The 25,082-nt window shown below is 46.7% G+C and overlaps 1 protein-coding gene across 1 annotated transcript in view; it reads right to left on the bottom strand.

The window, feature by feature from the left end:
* LOC137537230 (uncharacterized) overlaps positions 1-25,082 on the bottom strand; it is a 73,277-nt gene that overhangs the window by 11,873 nt on the left and 36,322 nt on the right. The window contains exons 16-20 of the mRNA XM_068259326.1: positions 22,434-22,537; positions 21,694-21,744; positions 11,324-11,443; positions 11,065-11,199; positions 10,856-10,937 (exon numbers count right to left, since the gene is read on the bottom strand). Coding sequence (XP_068115427.1) covers positions 10,856-10,937; positions 11,065-11,199; positions 11,324-11,443; positions 21,694-21,744; positions 22,434-22,537 — 492 coding nt within the window. The remainder of the gene's footprint in view (positions 1-10,855; positions 10,938-11,064; positions 11,200-11,323; positions 11,444-21,693; positions 21,745-22,433; positions 22,538-25,082) is intronic.

Raw genomic sequence — 25,082 nt, 5'->3', positions numbered from 1 at the left:
GGCCGCATACTCCTCAACAGTATGTCTACCCTGACGTAAGTCTCGCAACTTATGAGCAGCTGTGGCTGAAATATCTGGATCAGCGTATATAGTTGCCATAGCATAAAAAATAAAAATTTCCACAGAAGAAAGAGCTGCATGATCAGGACTTAACCCATATGTCCAGGTTTGAGAGTCCCCCTGTAGTAATGTTTTAATCAGAGTAATTTTCTGGGACTCTGTACAAGAGGACCTAGACCTAACCTCAAACTATAACAAGCAAACTGCAGCGAGTCCCTGTGGAATAGGCCTAGTCAGGTCTATGTTGCCGGTGCACAATCCCTCTGTGGGTCACCACTCCACACACGGTTCAATGTAGTAAATACGAAGGAGGCACTCAATTGGCTTCAAACTTGCGTTTTATCAAATCCCAGTAATACACGACATGTTTCGGGGCATATCCCCTTCATCAGGTGTACATACATTGAATGGCACACAGTGAATAAATACATACTTCTAACCACCACACCCTAAATTGGACCACCTCCATCTTGTCAGCTGACAAGTCAGCTGATCACTGACATCACACAGTCCAAAGTCTTGTTAACCCCTTAGGGCACTGATCAGAGGCATTACTATATCCGTCTACCTCGGTAAACCTGATTAACAAATCAAATTACTGCATCTTAGGTAAACCTAATACAGACAATACTGCGAAAAACTTCTGTTGCAAATATTTGGACCACAGATCCATCTTACCACCCTCCAACCGACACCCCCAACCAATCACGATGGTGTGTGTCCCATTAATACCTGGGGATTGGAGAGAGAGAGAGAAATTAAGTCAGTAACACATAATACAGCATCATAAAAAACATTTCAAGCTGAACATTTCATTCATCCCCTTGGGGTTGATGGACTCCAACTTTCTCATCCACCGGGCCTCCTTCTGTAGGAGAATCCGGTCTCTGTTCCCACCTCTCTGCAGCGGTGGTACGTGGTCCAAAACTAGCCATCTTAACTGTGACACCCTATGTCCGCATTCAAAAAAATGTCGGGCTACTGGGGTGTCACAGCTTTTTTCTCCTGGCTTATAACCACGAATGTCACCCTTATGCTCCTGAATCCTAGATTTTACTATTCTGGTGGTTTTACCCACATAGAACATCCCACAAGGGCATTTCAAGGCATAAACAACAAACATGCTGTTGCATGTATACATTGAGTTAATCTTTATTCTGACACCAGAGTATGGATGTTCAACATAAGCGCCTTTTATAATTGCATGGCAGCAATTGCACTCCAAACAGGGAAAAGTACCCCTTTTCCCTGTCAGATCACCAATACATTGTTTCCTGGTTGACACATCAACCCTGCTCACCCTGTCACGTATTGTTTTACCTTTCTTGTAGGAGAATAAAGGTGGCTCAGTGAATAACATTCCAAAACTTGGGTCATGCTGAAGTATGGGCCAATACTTCATAACGACCCCCTTAATCATTCCAGACTGTTTACCCAGACTGTTTACCCTCTATCTAAATTTGTGGATGTGTATTTGCAAGACTTGGTAAAGGCAATACCGGTGTGTTTAAAGGACACCACAGACTTGCTACAAAGATTGGGAACACTCAGGCAGGTGTCAGGTTTGGTTTTAGCCACACTTGATGTACAGAGCTTATTCACCTCAATCCCGCATGAGGAAGGGATGGATGTGGTAGAAGATGCATTACTGGACACCACAATGAACCATCACCTGATATACTTTGTCCTCGATTGCCTAGAGTTAGTACTGAGGAATAATTACTTTAAATTTTGTGATGATTTTTATTTACAGAAACAGGGCACGAGCATGGGGTCCCCTGTAGCTCCCTCTTTTGCAAACCTTTTCATGCATAAACTAGAGAAATCAATGTTTATTGAGAATCCCAAATATTGTCACATGATACACGGGTATCTGCGGTTTGTGGATGATATTCTAATTTTATGGAAGGGTCCAGTGGAAACTCTGAGGGAAATGGTGGATGAGGCAAATCATGCGCATCCAACCATTACATTTACGTTGGAACACTCCACAGAGGTTATCCACTATCTAGATGTGGCGATCTCGGTTTCACCCCAGGGGTTACATACAGATTTGTATACGAAACCGACTGATCGCAACAATCTTTTAAGAACGGACAGTTTCCATAACTCCACAGTGGTGAAAGGTATCCCTAAGGGGCAATATCTAAGGGCAAGGAGAGTCGCATCCACAGACCATGGATACAGAGTTGCTGCAGAACGGATTACTAACAGATTTCTAGAGAAAGGGTACAAGAAAGGTGAGCTTGAGAAAGTGGAGAAGGAGGTGGCTCAAATCTCAAGAGATAACCTATTGAATAGTAGTAGACAGGGGAACAACCAGAGGAAAAACAAGATCCCGTTCGTGCAGACATTCTGTAAACAGTCTGGAATGATTAAGGGGGTCGTTATGAAGTATTGGCCCATACTTCAGCATGACCCAAGTTTTGGAATGTTATTCACTGAGCCACCTTTATTCTCCTACAAGAAAGGTAAAACAATACGTGACAGGGTGAGCAGGGTTGATCTGTCAACCAGGAAACAATGTATTGGTGATCTGACAGGGAAAAGGGGTACTTTTCCCTGTTTGGAGTGCAATTGCTGCCATGCAATTATAAAAGGCGCTTATGTTGAACATCCATACTCTGGTGTCAGAATAAAGATTAACTCAATGTATACATGCAACAGCATGTTTGTTGTTTATGCCTTGAAATGCCCTTGTGGGATGTTCTATGTGGGTAAAACCACCAGAATAGTAAAATCTAGGATTCAGGAGCATAAGGGTGACATTCGTGGTTATAAGCCAGGAGAAAAAAGCTGTGACACCCCAGTAGCCCGACATTTTTTTGAATGCGGACATAGGGTGTCACAGTTAAGATGGCTAGTTTTGGACCACGTACCACCGCTGCAGAGAGGTGGGAACAGAGACCGGATTCTCCTACAGAAGGAGGCCCGGTGGATGAGAAAGTTGGAGTCCATCAACCCCAAGGGGATGAATGAAATGTTCAGCTTGAAATGTTTTTTATGATGCTGTATTATGTGTTACTGACTTAATTTCTCTCTCTCTCTCCAATCCCCAGGTATTAATGGGACACACACCATCGTGATTGGTTGGGGGTGTCGGTTGGAGGGTGGTAAGATGGATCTGTGGTCCAAATATTTGCAACAGAAGTTTTTCGCAGTATTGTCTGTATTAGGTTTACCTAAGATGCAGTAATTTGATTTGTTAATCAGGTTTACCGAGGTAGACGGATATAGTAATGCCTCTGATCAGTGCCCTAAGGGGTTAACAAGACTTTGGACTGTGTGATGTCAGTGATCAGCTGACTTGTCAGCTGACAAGATGGAGGTGGTCCAATTTAGGGTGTGGTGGTTAGAAGTATGTATTTATTCACTGTGTGCCATTCAATGTATGTACACCTGATGAAGGGGATATGCCCCGAAACATGTCGTGTATTACTGGGATTTGATAAAACGCAAGTTTGAAGCTAACCTCAAACTATGACATACAACGGTTACAGAAGATACTAAAGTCAGTTTGGGAACCTGAACATTTTCCAGGTAGTGGAATTTTAAGCTCAGTAAAGGCTGGAACAAGAGCCAGTGGAGGAACCTGCTGAATATAAACATTTGCTGGTATATTCATCTGAGCGAGTGTGTTGGATAACTGAGTTAGCTGCGTTTGTGGAGTGGCCACTTGCTCAGTGAGATGATTGACTGCACCTGCGAGTGTCAGAATCTGGTCGCGTAAATATTATTAATATATATATATATATATATATATATATATATATATATATATATATATATATATATATATATATATATATATATATATATATATATATATATATATATATATATATATATTTTTTTTGGGGGGGGGGGGGGGCTTGATAATACCACGCTGGAGCGTGAACAGGTAACATAGCTAGTGCAATACAAAGATTAGTCAGGTCCAATGTACAATGTATCAATGTACCTCAAAGTGCAGCTAGCTAGGCCAAGGACCAGCGAACTGATTAGTATCAAGGCCAGTGAGTGACTGACAGCTCTGGCCTTGTATACAAAATACAAATTCCCAGAAACCACTCCCAATTTAGCAGCACCTCCTGTTTAGTGATGTCATCAAAATGACATCACCACTGACGTTGCTCAAACCCACCTCCTTAAGGTAGAAGACCTTTCAGGTCTCGCGCGCGTTTGTTTAGACGCATTGCGCATGCGTGCGCTGGAACTCACCGCCGCGGGGAGACAGAGGATGCCACCAGAAGATGTCAGCGTCGGAGACTCGCCAGCAGCGCGGCCCCCGTCAGAGACGTCGCGGGACCTGCCACTAGAAGGTAAGCTTATCACAATGTGTTTATCAGATGATGGAGGTTCTAGGTGGACAATCCTGGGAATAAAGAGGACCTGTACATCTCTCTGGTGGGTTTCTGTTACTGGAAACATCTGTAAGAAACACACCCACTGACTGAATACATTGTCTCTATGTGATTATCAGATGATGGGGGATCTAGGTGGACAATCCTGGGAATAAAGAGGACCTGTACATCTCTCTGGTGGGTTTCTGTTACTGGAAACATCTGTAAGAAACACACCCACTGACTGAATACATTGTCTCTATGTGATTATCAGATGATGGGGGATCTAGGTGGACAATCCTGGGAATAAAGAGGACCTGTACATCTCTCTGGTGGGTTTCTGTTACTGGAAACATCTGTAAGAAACACACCCACTGACTGAATACATTGTCTCTATGTGATTATCAGATGATGGGGGATCTAGGTGGACAATCCTGGGAATAAAGAGGACCTGTACATCTCTCTGGTGAGTTTAAGCTACTGGATACATCTGCAGGAAACACACACACTGACTGAATACTATGGGCTCAATTAACTAAGTGTTACCACATTGAAAAGTACAAATTACAGACTAGTGAGGTAAATTACCGGCTTGTGCGGTGAATACCTCGAAAAATGTTCATTCACTTAGATTAGAGCATTTGGTAAAACAAATAAAATGTTGGGTATTATTAAGACCTGGCTGGACCTGTCAATAACTAGAACTCAGCATATGGTAAAATTGACAGACTAGAGAGCAAGCCAATAGGAAGAGCCACCTGGTTCTGCTACTCTCCTCATTTGATCAGATGCCCTGCTGGGTGGTAGAGATGGCCCGCAAATACAAATTTACTGCAAATGTTTGCTCCACAGACTTTAATGGCAGTCGAACGGCCGCCAAAGTTAGAGTTTAATAGCAAAGCCCCCTTAAGTGCTAGAAACACCAAATTTACAGGGTATGTGGAGGGGAGAAGTGGGTACAAGAGGAAAAAAACATTTCAAAAAGACTTTATCGCTTTGGAGAAAATCAATTTTAAAAGTTAAATTTCAAAAGGAACTTTATTTTTTGTAGACATAGAAATAAGCTAAAACACCTGCAGGCCCACAAAGGGATTATAACAATAAATTGTAAAATAAATAAGTAAATAAAAAAATCTGCCTCTAAAGAGACATAAAGAAAGGGAACATTTTCAACAGAGAAAATCAATGCAGTCTGCTCACACATCAAATAAGATTAGAGATGGGCCGAACGGTTCGCCGGCAAATGGTTCCAGGCGAACTTTGGGTGGTTCCTGGAAGTTCGGTTCGCCCCCATAGTGCACCATTACGGTCAACTTTGACCCTTTACATCACAGTCAGCAGGCCCATTGTAGCCAATCAGGCTACACTATCTCCTGGAGCCCCCCCCCCCCCCTTGTATAAGGCAGGCGGCGCCGGCCATTACAGTTACTCGTATCCCTGCAGTAATTAGTGAAGGGAAAGCTACTGGCAGACTCTCATAGGGAAAGATTAGTTAGGCTCTTGTTAGCTTGCTCCTGGCTGATTCTTATTCCTAAAATAGCAACCCACTTCCTCCTCCTCCTCCTCTCTTGTCTTGTCATCCAGGGATTTGTAGGATGTCAAAAGCCAGCTTACATACATGAAACCCAGGTCAACTGCTTTGAAGGCAGCTATGCTCACCACTGTACCACCAACACTACATGCTTAAGCCAGCCTAGCATGTACCATTGTGATATACCCAAGAGAAAAATGAGCTTGCTTATTTGCCTAATTTGCTAGATGAAAGCAGTGGGACACTGTGAGGAAACGCGGAAAAGCCACCGCTAATACTCAGAGCAAGGCGGCTGACTACGCGTTCAACATGGCAGCTGGCGCGCAGTCGGAGCGCGGAGAAACCGCCGCATGCTCAAACAACAGGGCGGCGGATTCCGCGTCCGACGCGGCAAGTTGCACGTATAGGCCTGCTTCTTTCAGTAATGCGGAATGCGGAGAAAACGCAGCATGTACGGGCAGCGGTGCGGCGGATTCCGCATCCAATGCAGCTGAAACATTACAACACATGACTGGTGTGGCTGGGACTGATAGTCCACACTGGTTTAGGAGGACGCGCGCGCAGAGAGGCAGGGCCTTTATGACAGTCAGAAGGGGGTCAGCTGACCAAGCCGGTCAGCTGACAATTTCAGCAATTTTCATTGGTCCAGCACTTAGGGGGGGCGCTGGAGAGCGATGGTGTATATATACTGGGTGCTGGTCATTCATCTGGTGTCTGGAATTGCGATCACTACGTGGTAGCACTCAGACCTTGTCAGTATCTGTGTTATTAGACCAGTTTCTTAGGTGTTGATGATCACGGAGCTCACACCTTAGTCTAGGAATTCTGTTATTATCTGTGTTATTATCTAGACCAGTTTCCTAGGTGTTGACGATCAAGGAACTCACACCTTAGTCTAGGAATTCTGTACCATCTGTATTATTGTTATCATTAGTCTAGTTCCAGGAGTGTTGAGTAACTTGGCGCTCACACTCATGCCTAGGCATTGTTGATTATCTGTTATGACCTTCTGCTTTTCTGACCATTCTTCTGATCTCGGTGATACTGCAGATCACCGGTAATCAGACCCTCTCTGTGTTACACCGATCGTTACAGACACATGGTGAAACTGCTTACAGGCTTCAATTCAATACTTCAGAAAGATCATGTGCCCCCTTGGATGATGCTGGTGTAGCACACAAAGCAAAGGACAGCAATTTGAAGTCTGGAAGATTCCTGGGCAAGGGTGGGAAGGATGAAAAGCTTAGTGTAGTGTAACAGTTCACTCATCTCTTAAACTACAAGAAGGGCCCAGGAGTAGTCTAAGCTACCGTAATATCTATGTTACGGCAGGGCCCTTATTACACTTTCACTTACAGGGCTATGGAAACAGTTTTGCCCATGCGATAAAGCGAGGTGCCAAAATGAAATCATGTCTAGCAGAGGATGGTTTCGATCCATCAACCTCTGGGTTATGGGCCGAGCACGCTTCCGCTGCGCCACTCTGCTTACGTTTGTATATAACCTTCAAGTTTAAAGGGAACCAGAGACGGCCAGAGATGGAAAAGATTTTATACATACCTGGGGCTTCTTCCAGCCCCATAAGCCTGGATCGCTCCCACGCCGCCATCCTCCGCTTCCTCTATCGGCGGTACCGGGTCCCGTCACTTCCGGCGGACGCGGCAAATTGTCCGCATGCACAGGGGTTCCCTCCATACCCTTACGCATGCGGCTGCGCAGTAGGGAGCTGCACGCGTACGGGTATGGAGGAAGCCCCCTGTGATGCGGACAATTGGCCGCGTGCTGACGCCGACTGGCCGAAACTACGGGACCCAGTACCGGCGGATACAGGCAGCGGAGGACGGCGGCGTGGGAGTGATCCATGCGTATGGGGCTGGAGGAAGCCCCAGGTATGTATAAAAGCTTTACTGTATTTCATCTCTGGTTCTCTTTAAGAAGGGTACATTAGTTGAAATAGTTACACTACTATCTATGTTACAACAAGGCCCTAATGACACTTTCTCTTACGGGGCTATGGCCACCGATTGGCCCATGTGGTAAAGCAAGGTGTAAAAACCAAAGTACACCTAGCAGAGGATGGTTTCGATCCATCGACCTCTGGGTTATGGGCTCAGCACACTTCCACTGCGCCACTCTGCTGCCACACAGGGAATGCTTCGTTGTAGAAAAAAGTGAGCGAGACCGCTTAGCCGTACGGAAAAATGGGCACTCCTTTGCCTACTTCTTTCTGGCCTTTGTCATCATGAAAGGATCATAGAAATATATGTAGAAATTTGATATATACAGGTTTTGTTTAAAGTGGCATTAAAACTTCTTGGAGCAGACTTTTTTTCCTTCCTCCATAAGACACACACACATCCACATAAAATCGTTTAGCAACAACTGTGTGCACAGTCTCTGTCGTGCAATCAGTTAGCGTGTTCGGCTGTTAACCAAAAGGTTGGTGGTTCAAGCCCAGAGAGAGAAAGAGATGATTCTACATGGCTATCTGGGTTTCTTATTGGACAACTGTTGAATGCAAAAGGCAAGGCTGTCCCTGGGTGGGCTTGAACCACCAACCATTCGGTTAACAGCTGAATGCGCCAGCCGATTGTGCCACAGAGACTGTGCATGCAGTTGCTGTTGAATTATTTTATGAGGATGTGTCTTTTGGAGGGAGGAAGTAAGTCTGCTCCAAGAAATTTCAGCATGTAGTGTTGGTGGTATAGTGGTGAGCATAGCTGCCTTCCAAGAAGCTGACCTGGGTTCAATTCCTGGCCAATGTACGTGAGCTGGCTTTTGACATCCTACAAATCCCTGGAAGACAAGATCCCTGGAAGAGAGGAGGAGGTGAAGGGAGGAGGGAGGAAGGAGGTATTACACTCCCTGATTGATGTATACACATGCAAGATGTTATAAAGCAGTTTAGGCCTGCAATTTAGCATTCACTGTGATTTCTGCCTATAAACCACTGCTTTGCGTCAAATCCAGATTTTGTTCCGAGACTTGATATCTATCCCACTCAACCATGTCTCCCTCCAAGTATTAGACCCCTTGAAACATCTTTTCCATCACTTTCCTGGCCAGCATAATTTTTTTAATTTTCCAAGTTCGCCTTCCCATTGAAGTCTATTGCGGTTTGCAAAAGATTGCACGAACTGAACTTTTGCAGTGGGTTCGCAAACCTAAAATCGGAGGTTCGGGCCATCTCTAAATAAGATCAAAAATGTGATTCAAACATAAATGACGTACCAAAAGGCTTCAGAACCTATGGAGGTAACGTGATAAACCTGTATTGTCTAGCCAAGCGATCCATGGGGACCAGATGATACAGAAGCCGAGCATATTAGCTGTAACCTCAGCTGTTATATGGGCAGCCAACATCATCTCAGAAACAGGGGTATAGACTTTGCTAACAGGGAGGATTGGGGTAAGCCAGTTCCTTGCTAGAACCCTTCTGGCAGTACAGGCTTTGCATTGGATGAGCTTGTGAGCTGGGAATTTAAGCCTCTGTGGTTTGTCACCTAAAATGGAAAATATTCAGACTAAAGGGAATTTGGCGACCCAACACACTCATAACCGTTTTCCAAATGTGCTTCCAATACCAGTGAGCCCCAGGACAGGTCCACCATTTATGCCACAGTGTGCCCCCCTCTCCACTATTACAAAAGCAATGGGGGGGGGGGGAACTTATGGGTCCATCTTATTAAACCTATCGGGGGTATAGTAAGCCCGATACAACAAATTTGCTGAGAGTAGTACATTTACTACTTGACCACCAGTGAAATGCTTCTGGGGACTGCCCGGGTTTCACCACAGTACGACTGCTCCACAGCAATTGGCCTGAAGTCCTGGGGCGGGGTTTTGCAGGCGATCGCGCTTGCCTATGCGCGCATCTCCACTTGAGTGACGGAGCTCAGCTTCGTCATCAGTCTCCCAATGGCGATCACCACTACTAGACTGTTAGGTAGCGAAACTGCCGTCTATTTACATTGTACAGCGCTACGATCTACGGCAGCACTGTACTGGGGACAGCCGTGTGACACAGCTGTCCTCTTGGGAGGCACAGGAGCAATCGGCTGTCATTGATCGGCTGTGATGCCTATGACAGCCGATTGTGGTGATTGGCTGGTGGGGGGAGGGAGGGATGTGAATTAAATAAACAAAACAAACAAAATAAAAAAAACCTTTAAAATTGATTTTCTCAAAAACTATAAGGTCTTTTTGAAAAATGTCCTCCCACACACAGCGTGAGAATTCTAGCATATAAGGGGGCTTTGGTACTAACCACTAAAGTCAGCAGCCAGTGACTTCAATGTAAAAATGCGAACGCAAATTTGTTTTTTGTTATTTTAAAAATGTGTGTTAAATATGAACATCAAACAGCCAATGATTGTCAGGAACTGTTCAGGCCATTTCTACTGGTCGGGACATCAGAAAAACATACAAGACACAACAGCAGGAGACATTTACAGAGGCTTCCCTGTATCCCTTTAGACATGCAGATCTATATACTGCTACACAGAAGAGGCCCTTTAGTGGCATGCATACACATCTAAAGGGATGTAGGAAGCCCTTTACTGTCTAGTAAGCTGTCATACAGGAATGGGTTATGCAGACACTTGTAAGAGAGAACCTCAGCTTGCTGCAGAGACCTCCTCCACAGCTGGGAGACTTCTGCATTACCGAGCAGGTCTTACTGAACTGAAGCAACATTTCTCAGTAAATTACCTATTACTGCATGTGTGACAATCTTAGTGAATTTGGAGAAAAAAGTCTAAAATACAGAATGCTGTATTTCCCAAACCTCTTTTTATTTTTTTACTAATAAGCCCTTATTGAATTGAGGTCATTGTCTGTTTGTGTTTATCAGATGAGGGGGATCTAGGAGGACCCCAAGCGCTGCTTTCTCCAGTACAAGTAATTAAGAATCTCCTCTTACCCGGTGATGTGAGGGGCGGCTGATTCTCAGTCATGGTGTCCTTGTAGAGGTCCTGGTGTCCTTCTCTATACTTCCACTCCTGCTTGGAGAAAAAGATGGTGATACCTTCACAACTTATAGGACTCTGACACACACAATGATACAGTCACTAACTTGACACACCCCTTTTTGTTACTGGATAATGTCCCATAATTGCCAGCACTGCTCACCTCTCCTATCAGCAGCTCAATCATCTTCCTGGTGATTTCCAGAATCTTCTGCTTCCTGTGTCCCTCAGATATCAGGAAGTGAGGTGGTGGAACCGTGATGTTCACATGATCACTGGACTTCACAGGAGGAAAACTCTGCATTAAAAGAGCAACATTAATGTCACATGATCTCCCAAAATCCCCCTCACCTCTCTGGTCAGGTGTGTTTTATTAAGAGAAATAAGAGTTAGATTATGTGACCTCCCAGAATGCTCCTCACCTCTCCAGTCAGCAAATAGATTATCTCCAGTGTGAGGTTGAATATCCTCTCGGTCATGTGACTCTGGTCCTCGTCCATCCTCAGTGATGTGGTCATGTGATCTGCACAGGAAGCTGCTGCCTTTGGATAGATAATAAGGGAAAAATCTAGGTTATACAGCTCTCAGTAGTGAAACTGCACATACAGGATCCCCCTCCCCCCAGCACTACCTATTGCTGTCACTTGTGGGTGGTGGGGCCATGCAGAGTATTGCAGGAAAGCATAATAAGCTGGTTTATAGCTACCTGTGCACTATACTTACAGCGTGCTGCAGTCCTGTCCTCCCTCTGCCTCCTCTCCAGCTGGCCTCCTCTCCTCACATCCCCCTCCCACTGTTACCATTCCTGTGATGTTACAGCAGTGCTGGTAGTGGTAGATGGATGAGGATATGAGGAGAGACAGAGACTGAGGCTAATGGGAGCAGAGGACTGGAGCACACTGTGACAGCTGGCTATAAACCAATGTAATCCTTCATTTTACTACTCTGCATGGAGGTGGGGGAAGGAGCAATACTGGAGTGTGGGCATGGCTATACTGGGGGAGAAATGGCATTACTGGGGTGGGGGACATTACATACTGGAGGATAATGGCAATGCTGGGGGACACAGGGAAGGCATGGCTATACTGGAGGAGAAATGGCATTACTGGGGTGGGGGACATTGCATACTGGAGGATAATGGCAATGCTGGGGACACAGGGGGACATGGCTATACTGGGGAAGAAATGGCACTACTGGGGTGGGGGACATTACATACTGGAGGATAATGGCAATGCTGGGGACACAAGGGGACATGGCTATACTGGGGGAGAAATGGCATTACTGGGGTGGGGGACATTACATACTGGAGGATAATGGCAATGCTGGGGACACAGGGAGGTCATGGCTATACTGGGGGAGAAATGGCATTACTGGGGTGGGGGACATTACATAGTGGAGGATAATGGCAATGCTGGGGGACACAGGGGGGACATGGCTGTACTGGGGGAGAAATGGCATTACTGTGGTGGAGGACATTACATACTGGAGAATAATGGCAATGCTGGGGACACAGGGAGGACATGGCTATACTGGGGGAGAAATGGCATTACTGGGGTGGGGGACATTACATACTGGAGAATAATGGCAATGCTGGGGACACAGGGAGGACATGGCTATACTGGGGGAGAAATGGCATTACTGGGGTGGGGGACATTACATAGTGGAGGATAATGGCATTACTGGGGTGGGGGACATTACATAGTGGAGGATAATGGCAATGCTGGGGGACACAGGGGGGACATGGCTGTACTGGGGGAGAAATGGCATTACTGGGGTGGGAGACATTACATACTGGAGGATAATGGCAATGCTGGGGACACAGGGGGGAACATGGCTATACTGGGAAAGAAATGGTATTACTGGGCTGGGGGACATTACATACTGGAGGATAATGGCAATGCTGGGGGACACAGGGAGGACATGGCTGTACTGGGGAAGAAATGGCATTACTGGGGTGGGGGACATTACATACTGGAGAATAATGGCAATGCTGGGGACACAGGGAGGACATGGCTATACTGGGGGAGAAATGGCATTACTGGGGTGGGGGACATTACATACTGGAGAATAATGGCAATGCTGGGGACACAGGGAGGACATGGCTATACTGGGGGAGAAATGGCATTACTGGGGTGGGGGACATTACATAGTGGAGGATAATGGCATTACTGGGGTGGGGGACATTACATAGTGGAGGATAATGGCAATGCTGGGGGACACAGGGGGACATGGCTGTACTGGGGGAGAAATGGCATTACTGGGGTGGGTGGACATTACATACTGGAGGACAATGGCAATGCTGGGGACACAGGGAGGACATGGCTATACTGGCGGAGAAATGGCATTACTGGGGTGGGGGACATTACATACTGGAGAATAATGGCAATGCTGGGGACACAGGGAGGACATGGCTATACTGGGGGAGAAATGGCATTACTGGGGTGGGGGACATTACATAGTGGAGGATAATGGCATTACTGGGGTGGGAGACATTACATACTGGAGGATAATGGCAATGCTGGGGACACAGGGGGGAACATGGCTATACTGGGAAAGAAATGGTATTACTGGGCTGGGGGACATTACATACTGGAGGATAATGGCAATGCTGGGGGACACAGGGAGGACATGGTTATACTGGGGAAGAAATGGCATTACTGGGGTGGGGGACATTACATACTGGAGGATAATGGCAATGCTGGGGGACACGGGGACATGGCTATACTGGGAAAGAAATGGCATTACTGGGGTGGGGGGACATTACATACTGGAGGGATAATGGCAATGCTGGGGGACACAGGTGGACATGGCTATACTGGGAAAGAAATGGCATTACTGGGGTGGGGGACATTACATACTGGAGGACAATGGCAATGCTGGGGACACAGGGGGGACATGGCTATACTGGGGGAGAAATGACATTACTGGGGTGGGGAACATTACACACTAGAGGATAATGGCAATGCTGGAGGACACAGGGGGGACATGGCTATACTGGGAAAGAAATGGCATTACTGGGGTGGGGACATTACATACTGGAGGATAATGGCAATGCTGGGGGACACGGGGACATGGCTATACTGGGAAAGAAATGGCATTACTGGGGTGGGGGACATTACATACTGGAGGACAATGGCAATGCTGGGGACACAGGGGGGACATGGCTATACTGGGGGAGAAATGACATTACTGGGGTGGGGAACATTACACACTAGAGGATAATGGCAATGCTGGAGGACACAGGGGGGACATGGCTATACTGGGAAAGAAATGGCATTACTGGGGTGGGGGACATTACATACTGGAGGACAATGGCAATGCTGGGGACACAGGGGGGAGGGGCATGGCTATACTGGGGGAGAAATGGCATTATTGGGGTGAGGAATTGATATATTTGTCCAATTGCTCAACCGCAGCATAAATTGAAAACACTAGTGAGTTGCCCAGTCAGCACCCGGGCCCTGAAAAGGTGCAGGAAACATACATAAAATCAAGAACAACCGAGTCTCGACCTGGATGTAAAGGCTATAAAAGCTCAAATTATTATTGTATCCCAGTATAAAAGCAGAACGCTTCGGCGCACAGGCCTTTGTGAAGTGCATGAATGAACTGAAGTGAGAGGGATATGGAGGCTGCCATATTTATTTCCTGTTACACAATACCAGTTGCCTGGCATCCTGCTGATCCTCTGCCTCTAATACTTTTAGCCCCAGACACTGAACAAGCATGCAGCAGATCAGGTGTTTCTGACATTATAGTCAGAATCTGCAGCCAAATAGATCAGCAGGGCTGCCGGGCAACTGGTATTGCTTAACAGGAAATAAATATGGCAGCCCCCATATTCTTCTCACTACAAGTGGTCCTTTAAAGAAAAACATTTATTTGTTACACCTGATACAAATCCTGCAATAAATCTGCATTATGCCAACTTCCTGCTTTCATGGAAGCAGACATATTGATAACATCCTGTGTTTACAAATTAGCTGCCCTGCTGTGCAGAGAAGATTCCTGAGCTGACACAGCTGAGAGATCAAATTACAACTTGTGATTAGTCACAGATGAGGGGGAGTTAGTAGACAGGCTAAACTCTCTTAATACATACAGGGTGCATTTCTCTATGTTTTCCTCCTGTCCTGTGCAAGAGTTCAGGTCCACTTTAAATGAAATCTGCACTAGGAGCAGCGGCTGGATAGTGTACTGGATATAGGAAACAGAAGGATCGGACCAGCACCATATAGGTTACATCATTCATTTACATAAATAGGATAGAGAGTGTGCTGGGGTAACACAAATAGCACAACACAAGAGAAAGTACCCTGTATAGCTCCACACGGACCGCAACAATACATCTAAAAAATCATTATCAAATTACAATCTATTGAGCAATGAAAAAAAATCACCTAAAGGTGAAATGAGTGGTGTCCTAAATCAACAATCAAAATCACAGGTCCTCCTCATCCAAAGTGTCACATATGCAATGTAAACAAATCACACGTGATAAACACCAATAAAAAAATACAAGTGTCACAAGCCGCCCCAGAAGGGGTAAATAGCAATAATGGTAGAGATAAATGTCTATAATGTAACGTGCACCGTGCAATAGCAGCAATACAGAATGACAAGGAAAGTGCTCACGTGTAATAGAAGAGATGAGGGGACTGCAGGACTACCAACCACAAAGCCTTATTGCACCACGTGGGCAACTCCCGCTGCAGAAGAGGCACTGTGTGGTGTATAAAGGACAACTGTAGTGAGAGGGATATGGAGGCTGCCATATTTACTTCCTTTTAAGCAATACCAGTTGCCTGGCATCCTGCTGGTCCTCTGCCTCTAATACTTTCAGCCATAGACCCAGCAGAAGCATGCAGCAGATCAGGTGTTTCTTACATTGCTGTCAGATCTGACAAAATTAGCTGCATGCTTGTTTCTGGTGATTCTGACACTACTGCAGCCAAATAGACCAGTAGGGCTGCCAGTCAACTGGTATTGCTTAAAGGGAAATAAATATGGCAGCCTCCATATCCCTCTCACTACAGTTGTCCTTAATGGCTTTGTGGTTGGTAGTCCTGCAGTCCCCTCATCTCTTCTATTACACGTGAGCACTTTCCTTGTCATTCTATATTGCTGCTATTGCACGGTGCACGTTACATTATAGACATTCATCTCTATTTACCCCTTCTGGGGCGGCTTGTGACACTTGTTCACCTGATTTGCTGATTTTTTGCTGGATTTTCTCCCTTTGTTCTTTTGATTTGTCATTTTGTTGAGAAACATTTTTTTTTTTTTTTTATTGACATATTTCACGTGTGATGTGTTTACATTGCATATTTAACAATTTTGATGAGGAGGACCTGTGATTTTGTATTTTAATTATTGAAGCCTGTCGGCCGAAAGTGAAGGTAGCTGGCGGCAGGGGACAGGTGGATCCATGAGTGACTGCGAGGGCACCGGACAGCTGCAGGGGGCTGGTAGAAGCCCCGTTGAGTAAAACTGATTTTATTTTGTAGGCTTAAAGGCTGCTGTAGGGGGGTCGGGGGAAAGAGAATTGAACTTACCCGGGGCTTCTAATGGTCCCCTGCAGACATCCTGCGCCCGCGCAGCCACTCACCGATGCTCCAGTCCCCGCCTCCGGTTCACTTCTGGAATTTCCGACATTAAAGTGGGAAAACCACTGCGCCTGCGCGCAGGGCTGTGGAGTCAAGGAGTCGAAGCAATTTTGGGTACATGTAATCAGAGTTAGATTCTAAGTCGGTGGTTTTATAAACTGAGGAGTCGGAGTCTAATGATTTTTGTACCAAATCCATCGCCCTGGTAAGTATCAGACTAAAGAGTCGCGGTACTTACATATTATCCAGTCTGGCAGGATGGCTCAGCAGTTAGACAGGCTGGAAAAGTGTATGCAGCACTTCTTCAGCCGCTGATTCGTCACAAATTCCTTTCAGCTAACAGTGAGGGAAGGGTGGTGATTGCAGTGGGCGGGGCTTGTGCTCCCAGCAGGACCCCTCCCACACTGACTCCCTCGGAGAAGAGGAGGTAGCGGGTAGGCCTGAACGATTCTAGGAAAAAATTGAATTTAGCGATTTCTGTATGAAATTGCGATTTCGATTCGATTCACGATTTCCTTCAAATCAAGCTTTGTTCCCCCTCTTTGCCTGTTTGTTCCCCGTTTGTCTCTTTATGCCTCCTCTGGGTTTTTCTCTTGCCCCCTCTGTGTCTCTGTGCCCGCTGTGTTTCTCTCTGTCTCTCTCTGTGTTTCTCTCTGTCTCTCTCTGTGCCTCCTCTGTCCCCCAAGCTGCATCAGGTCCAGCGATCCCCGTCTATCCACTTCGCCTCCTGCAGGCTCTAATGCATGGAATACTTCCTGTCTGTCATGTGACATACAGGAACCCGGAGTTCTGCCAAGCACAAGAGCCGGCAGACGGCGATAGAGGTCGGAAAGCGTTTTGACTCGTGCAGAAGGTATGTCCAACGCTGTGGGAAGACGTGATCACGATAATTGTCGATTTGACGATTCCGAAATTGTGATCTTGGTGATCGCGATTTCGATTTAAATTCGATTTATCTTTCAGGCCTAGTAGCGGGGCCACCCGGGTCTGATTGAGGAGAAGAGGTAGTGAAGTCCGTGGGGGATCATCAGGCCGGATACTGAGTTCAGAGCTCTGCCCCCCTGGCTGGCCTCTAGCTGCAGCCCGGGTCACCGCCACTCCCTCCCGAAGGTTCGTTCGCAGAGAGTTCCGGCTACCAGAACAGCGGCAGCCGGTAAATCTATGTCAACCCAGCCAAACACTGAGCGCTGTGGCCCCGCCTCCGTTTCATACTACAAGGAGGAGCTAAAAGCTGCTGCTGAGCGGAGAGAGCAAGAACTGCTCTGTCTCTATTTACAGAGGTCCCCAGCGTGTACTTGGGCACCTTGTCACAAGAAAGTTGTGCGAAACGGAGCAGATGATCCGTGGTGAATCAGCCGCTGTAGAAATGCTGCATACACTTTTCCAGCCTGTCTAACTGCTGAGCCGTCCATTTAGACAGGATAATACGCAAGTACTGGAGTCGGAGCCATTTTGGGTACCTGGAGTCGGATTCGATGGTTTCATAAACTGAGGAGTCGGATGATTTTTGTACTGACTCCACAGCCCTGCTTGCGCGCCCGTGTCCCCGCTCCCGCTGACATCACCAGGAGTGTACTGCACAGGTGCTGACTGTACTGGGCCTGCGCAATACACTCCTGGTGACGGGAGCGAGGACGCGGCCGCGCAGGCGCAATAGTTTTCTGACTTTAAAAGATTAAAACTTTAAAAAGTTTAAAACTTTTAGGGCTCGTTCCCACTGTTGCGACGCGATTTCGGCCGCATTCCGACGCTTGTAAAAACGCATGCGGATGCGTTTCCGCATGCGTTTTTACCCGCGATTTCGCATGCGATTTCGCATGGCAGGGTGCCATGCGAAATTAACCATGACACTGCCAGGGCTAAATAAAATTGAAAAAGGTGCGAAATCGCACGCGAAATCGCGGGTAAAAACGCATGTAACAAACGCATGCGTTTTTACTATTAAATACATTAGCGGCGATTCGCACGGATTCCCGACGCAGGCGAAATCGTTGGCTCTTTTGTGCGTTTTTTTCACGCTGAAAAAAACGCACCTCAACAACGCTACAGTGGAAACAGGCACATCCACTTGCATTACATGTGCGGATCTGCATGCGTTGGACGCATGCAGATTCGCGATAGTGGGAACGAGCCCTTAAAGTCGGAAATTCCAGAAGGCAGGGAACACACTTGACTGTTTTCATGCACATTTTCTGCACAGAAAAACTGAGAACTCATGTTAATCAATGGGCTAGTTCACACTCAATGTTTTTCGCGCGCAGAAAAAAAAAATCTGACATTCTGCATGATGACTCATGATGCACATTTTTTTTCAGTTTTCTCTATGAATTACATCAGCTGCTGTGAAAAAATGTGCGCATTTTCCTGCATAGAAAAACACTAGGTGTGCAGAGAAAGTATGCAGAAAAACGCAAGCAGAACACTGAAAGATAAGTGTGTTCCCTGCCTTAGTGAACCGGAGCATCGGTGAGTGGCTGCGCGGGCGCAGGATGTCTGAGGGGGACCATTAGAAGCCCCCTGGTAAGTACAACTTATTTTCCCCCTACAGTAGTCATATAAGGATCCCTTTAAAGGGGATATATCGTAAAATAAGTGGTACCTCGCCGCAGCCGTTCGCCACAGGTCTGTCCCGGTCCCCGGCGATGACGTCAGAGCGACCTCCAGGTTGCTCTGTACTGCGCCTGCGTGATTGGCGCTGTCAATCACTGCCACGTGGGCCGAAGCAGACTGCGCAGGTGCAGTACTACTGCACCGTCCTCTCCGGCTCACGTAGCGGTGATTGACAGCGCCGATCACGCAGGCGCAGTACAGAGCGACCTGGAGATCGCTCTGACATCATCGCCGGGGACTGGGACAGACCTGCGGCGAACAGCTGCGGGCAGAGCTGCGGCGAGGGACATCCTGGGAGCTTGGGGCTGGAGGAAGCCACCGGTAAGTACCACTTATTTTACGATATATCCCCTAATGACTCCTTTAATGTAGGCTGACCAGGCGTCCTCTTTTGCCCGGACAGGTCCACTTTTTCAGACCTGTCCGGGCCGTCCTGCCGGGATTTTGAATTGTCCTGTGAGAGAGCTGAACAGGAGCTGAACACCAGCGGCAGAAGAGCCGCTTGCAGAGAAAGAGAGCCGAACTGGAGTCAGAAGAGCCGCTTGCAGAGACAGAGAGCCGAACACGAGTCAGAAGAGCCGCTTGCAGAGACACTGTCTCTGCAAGAGGCTCTTCTGACTCATGTTCGGCTCCCCAAACGGCTCTTTGGCAATCAATCCCTGTTTCACTGCTCTGCTCCGCCCAGGGGTGGACTGGAGAATTCGCTGGCCCTGAGGAGGAGAAGGATGGAGGACAGAGGAGGTCGGGTCCAGACACAGCCAGCCAGTGAGGAGATGCAGAGATAGCGTGGTGCACCTCTCTTTATTTGAAATGGCAGAGACTCCCCGAAGAGTCCAGTCCTGCCTCGTGTCTGCAGCGTGCTCCTAGAGTGCCAAGTGTCCCCCTTAGCTCAGTCCCAGCATCCTGGCTCTTGAAGCTCCCATGGGACAGGGACACTGCACACTGGCCGTGCAGACACCACAGACACTCTAATTGGTAAGCCGACACCTCTTCTCTCTATTTGTCTTCTGTGCAATGAACAGGCAAGCCCTGCTAGCACAGCCCACATCTGTCTCCTGTAACCCTTTCATTGCTGGTATTAGCTGAATGAATCAGCTTGTTGCAGCACTGGTACGTTGCATTTAAAGGAAACATCAAGGCTTTTTATAAAAAAACAAACCGATCTTATCTGGGGCTTCCTCCTGCCCCTTGCAGCCTATGTGTCCCTCTACTCCCAGACGTTATTCTGGGGTCCCCTCCGTAGCAGTTGGCGACCTGGTGTGGCCGGGAGCATTTTGCGCAGGCGGCATGGCTGTGTGCAGTTGCAGAACTGGCCAACCTCACCAGGTCCCCGGCTGCTATGGAGGGGACCCCAGGATAACTCCTGGGAGCAGGGCTGAGGTGAGGGACACATAGGCTGCCAAGAGCAGGAAGAAACCCCAGATAAGATCTGTCACGCTGGTGCTGTGTGGCCTGTGAGAGCAATTCTCATTGCATTAGTGGGGAAATCTGCTGCCAATCTTATAGCATTTGTGGGGAAATCTGCTGCCAATCTTATAGCATTTGTGGGGAAATTTGCTGCCAATCTTATTGCATTTGTGGGGAAATCTGCTGCCAATCTTATTGCATTTGTAGGGAAATCTGCTGCCAATCTTATAGCATTTGTGGGGAAATCTGCTGCCAATCTTATAGCATTTGTGGGGAAATCTGCTGCCAATCTTATTGCATTTGTGGGGAAATCTGCTGCCAATCTTATAGCATTTGTGGGGAAATCTGCTGCCAATCTTATTGCATTTGTGGGGAAATCTGTTGCCAATCTTATTGCATTTGTGGGGAAATCTGCTGCCAATCTTATTGCATTTGTAGGGAAATCTGCTGCCAATCTTATAGCATTTGTGGGGAAATCTGCTGCCAATCTTATAGCATTTGTGGGGAAATCTGCTGCCAATCTTATTGCATTTGTGGGGAAATCTGTTGCCAATCTTATTGCATTTGTGGGGAAATCTGTTGCCAATCTCATTGCATTTGTAGAGAAATATGCTGCCAATCGGATTCCATTTGTGGGGAAATCTGTTGCCAATCTCATTGCATTTTGTGGGGAAATCTTCTGTGAATCTGATTGCATTTTGTGGTCGGTCGGCCCTCCACCATGTGGTCTGGAAAAAAAACTGCCCTCCATGCCCGCGAAGTTGGACAGCAAACTGCTAAGGTCTTGTATATTTGGCCCCACCCATGACCACGCCCACATGCTGTTGTGATCGTCCTCTTTTTTGGAAATCAAAATATGGTCACCCTATTTAATGCCCAGGAGGGGAGGGGGTGCTACTGACTGTGCCTTCTGTGGCTGCAGCTCCCAAGCACTGTGAGTCAGACAGGAGAAAAGCCCTGTGTGACTGCTCACATTCCATCTAACACTAATGCTCTCTTCCCCATCTCTCCTATATACAGTTATTGCTGCATACAATCTCTATGCTCATTCATACTATTACTATCCTCATACTTGCCCATGTCTGCACTGATCTCCCCACTGCAATACATCCTGTACAATGCCCAGCAGCCATATATGTGCTAGTATATAACAAGAATCACACAATTACCTCTTCCAACAACGTCTCCTCTCCACTTCCTGCAACTTCTCTTGTTCCTTTCTGACATCACTTCCTGTCAGTGTGTGATCGCCATCTTGTGGTGAATAGACTAACTGCAGCCACTGTTTGTGGGATCTCCTTTACTAAGAGTTGCAGATTGCCTATAAAGCTCATGGTGAACCAGAACTCCTTGGAGTGTGTAAAGGGCATAAAAGGGACCAAAATGGACTCAGTGTTAAGCAAAACAGAAATTTGCCTTCCCAAAATAGAAGGTACTTGAAATTATTCAGAGTGGAGTGAGCATATGATGTCTCCCACAATGCATCACTGCTGAATATGCAAATCACTCCTTTATTGTCCCCGTCAGCTAAACACACCCCCAAAACCGCTGGAATGCAATGATGAGTCATCTTGTTAATATTACAGAGCCTCAATAATCCAACATGAATACAGACTGGCTGATCCTCATCAGTGCATGGCATGGATTAATATTGCTCTATGGGGTAGTGCTTGGAACACCCTCTCAGTTACAGATTGCCCATCAAGCTAAACAATCTATTATCATTTGCCACACAGCAGTCTCATCTACATATACTGATACATCACATATAAAATGACAAGAAAAATAACAAATCATTATTATTATTAGTCCCCAGACAGCTGCTGGAGATATAGAGCTGCCATATGGATTTGTCTCCATGGTTACAGGAAGTGTCTTGCAGCAGACTGGGAGGAAGAGGCAGAGTTACCGGAGAAGCTAAGGAGGAACGCTCGCAGCCAGCTGCTGGAGTTATAGAGCTGCCATATGGATGTGTCTCCATGGTTACAGGAAGTGTCAGTTTCTTGCAGCAGACTGGGAGGAAGAGGCAGAGTTACCGGAGAAGCTAAGGAGGAACGCTCGCAGACAGCTGCTGGAGATATAGAGCTGCCATATGGATGTGTCTCCATGGTTACAGGAAGTGTCAGTTTCTTGCAGCAGACTGGGAGGAAGAGGCAGAGTTACCGGAGAAGCTAAGGAGGAACGCTCGCAGACAGCTGCTGGAGTTATAGAGCTGCCATATGGATGTGTCTCCATGGTTACAGGAAGTGTCAGTTTCTTGCAGCAGACTGGGAGGAAGAGGCAGATTTACCGGAGAAGCTAAGGAGGAACGCTCGCAGCCAGCTGCTGGAGATATAGAGCTGCCATATGGATGTGTCTCCATAGTTACAGGAAGTGTCAGTTTCTTGCAGCAGACTGGGAGGAAGAGGCTAAGGAGAAATGCTCGCAGCGAGGTCAGTAAGCAAGAGAAGCATTCGGATAACACATAACTTACTGTCCGATGTGGTTAATGCCTCTATTGGTATTATGACGTACTCTGACCATGCACCAGTTCTGCTGACCTTAGTTAATAGGACCAAAAATGAAAGACCCTTCAATTGGAAACTTAATACCACAATGCTAAATGACACAGCCGACAGAATTAGGAGAGAAATAGAACATTATTTCACGGTCAATAACAATGGAGAAGCCCCTGAGCCCACTGTTTGGGAGGCCCATAAATATGTTCTACGAGGCTATTTAATCCAATTGGGGGCGAAGCTGAAGAGAGAGAGAGAGAGAGAGAGAGAGAGAGAGAGACGCAGAGCTGTCCAGGCTGCTTCAGGAGATTCTGACTCTTGAACAAAAACACACAAAAAACCTCCTACAACAGGATTATGACAACCTGACTAGTGCCAGGGAAAAAGTTAAGAAAATTATGCACTTTAAACCCCAAAAAGCAGCTTTCAGGTTACAGAACCTCTACTATTTACATGGCAATAAATCAGGTAGGCGTCTGGTGAGAGCTCTGCATCAGCAGCAACAAAGGAATTACATTGCCAGGATTATTGATCATAAAGCTAAACACCACATTAGGAATGAGTCAATGGCGAGAGCCTTTAGAGAATCTTATGCAGGTCTCTATAACCTTCTAGACAAACAAGATCAGCACTCTAGAGCAGACTTTCGCAGTAGAATACAGGCATATTTATGCTCCTCAAGAATGCCAAGCCTTCAGCCTCACATGATTGGGGAACTAGATGCCTGCTTCACTGAAGACGAAGTAGCCAGGGTGATCGCTCAGCTCAAACCAGGCAAAGCCCGGGGGCTGGACGGGCTTCCTATTGAATACTACAAGAAATACAAACAATTGCTGATTCCCAGATTATGAGCCACTTTTAATGCTATAGCTGACCCAGACAACCCTGTCTCAATCCCGCCACAAACACTGGAGTCACATATCTCCGTGATCCATAAGGCTGGTAAAGATCCCACCTCTTGCGCGAGCTATAGGCTCATCTCACTTCTCAATCTTGTTCTCAAGATATTTGCCAAAACACTAGCCAATAGACTTGCTCCCTGGAAGGGTCACCTGGTCAATTGGGACCAGGTGGGCTTTATCCCAGATAGGGAAGCCAGGGACAAAACAATCCGCACACTAAACCTAGTCCAGTCCGCTCGGTCAGCCAACATACCTTGTATGCTTTTATCAACAGACGCCGAAAAGGCATTTGACCGAGTGGATTGGACCTGGATGATGGAGGTGTTGTCTCACATTGGCCAAGGACAGTGATGGCTAACCTTGGCACTCCAGCTGTGCCAAAACTACAAATACCATCATGCCTCTGCCTCCTCGAGTTATGCTTAGAACTGTCAGAGTATTGAAAAGCCTCATGGGACTCGTAGTTCCACCACAGCTGGAGTGCCAAGGTTAGCCATCACTGGCCTAGGAGATGGAATGCGTGCGTGTTAAAGAGAATCTGTATTGTTAAAAATCACACAAAAGTAAACATACCAGTGCGTTAGGGGACATCTCCTATTACCCTCTGTCACAATTTCACCGCTCCTCGCCGCATTAAAAGTGGTTAAAAAGTTTTAAAAAGTTTGTTTATAAACAAACAAAATGGCCACCAAAACAGGAAGTAGTCCACACATAGAAAATACATCCATACACAAGCAGGCTGTATACAGCCTTCCTTTTGAATCTCAAGAGATCATTTGTGTTTCTTTCCCCCTGCATCTCGCATGCACTGAAGTTTCAGGCTGCTCTTTTCTTCCTGCAAACAGCTTTGCCCTTGTCTGTAATTCCTCACTATGTGAAAGCCCAGCCAGCTCAGAGGACGATTTATCCAGCTTGTAAAAGATAAGAGAGAAGCTGCTCTAATCTAAATAACACACAGGTAGGGTGCATAGAGGGGCCTGGAAGGCGGAGTTCATAGCAGAACCACAACACTGAAGAACTTGACAGCCTTCCAGACACAGGCTGACAAGTCTGACAAGAGATAGATAAGTTGATTTATTACAGAGACTGTGATAGTACAAAGTGCTGCAGTAAGCCAGAACACATTAGAATAGCTTTTGGAACTTGTAGGATGATAAA

Source organism: Hyperolius riggenbachi, chromosome 10, assembly GCF_040937935.1.
Source record: "Hyperolius riggenbachi isolate aHypRig1 chromosome 10, aHypRig1.pri, whole genome shotgun sequence".
Taxonomy (NCBI): domain Eukaryota; kingdom Metazoa; phylum Chordata; class Amphibia; order Anura; family Hyperoliidae; genus Hyperolius; species Hyperolius riggenbachi.
Note: the sequence above shows the minus strand (reverse complement) of the source record. Positions and strands in the feature narration are given on the sequence as shown.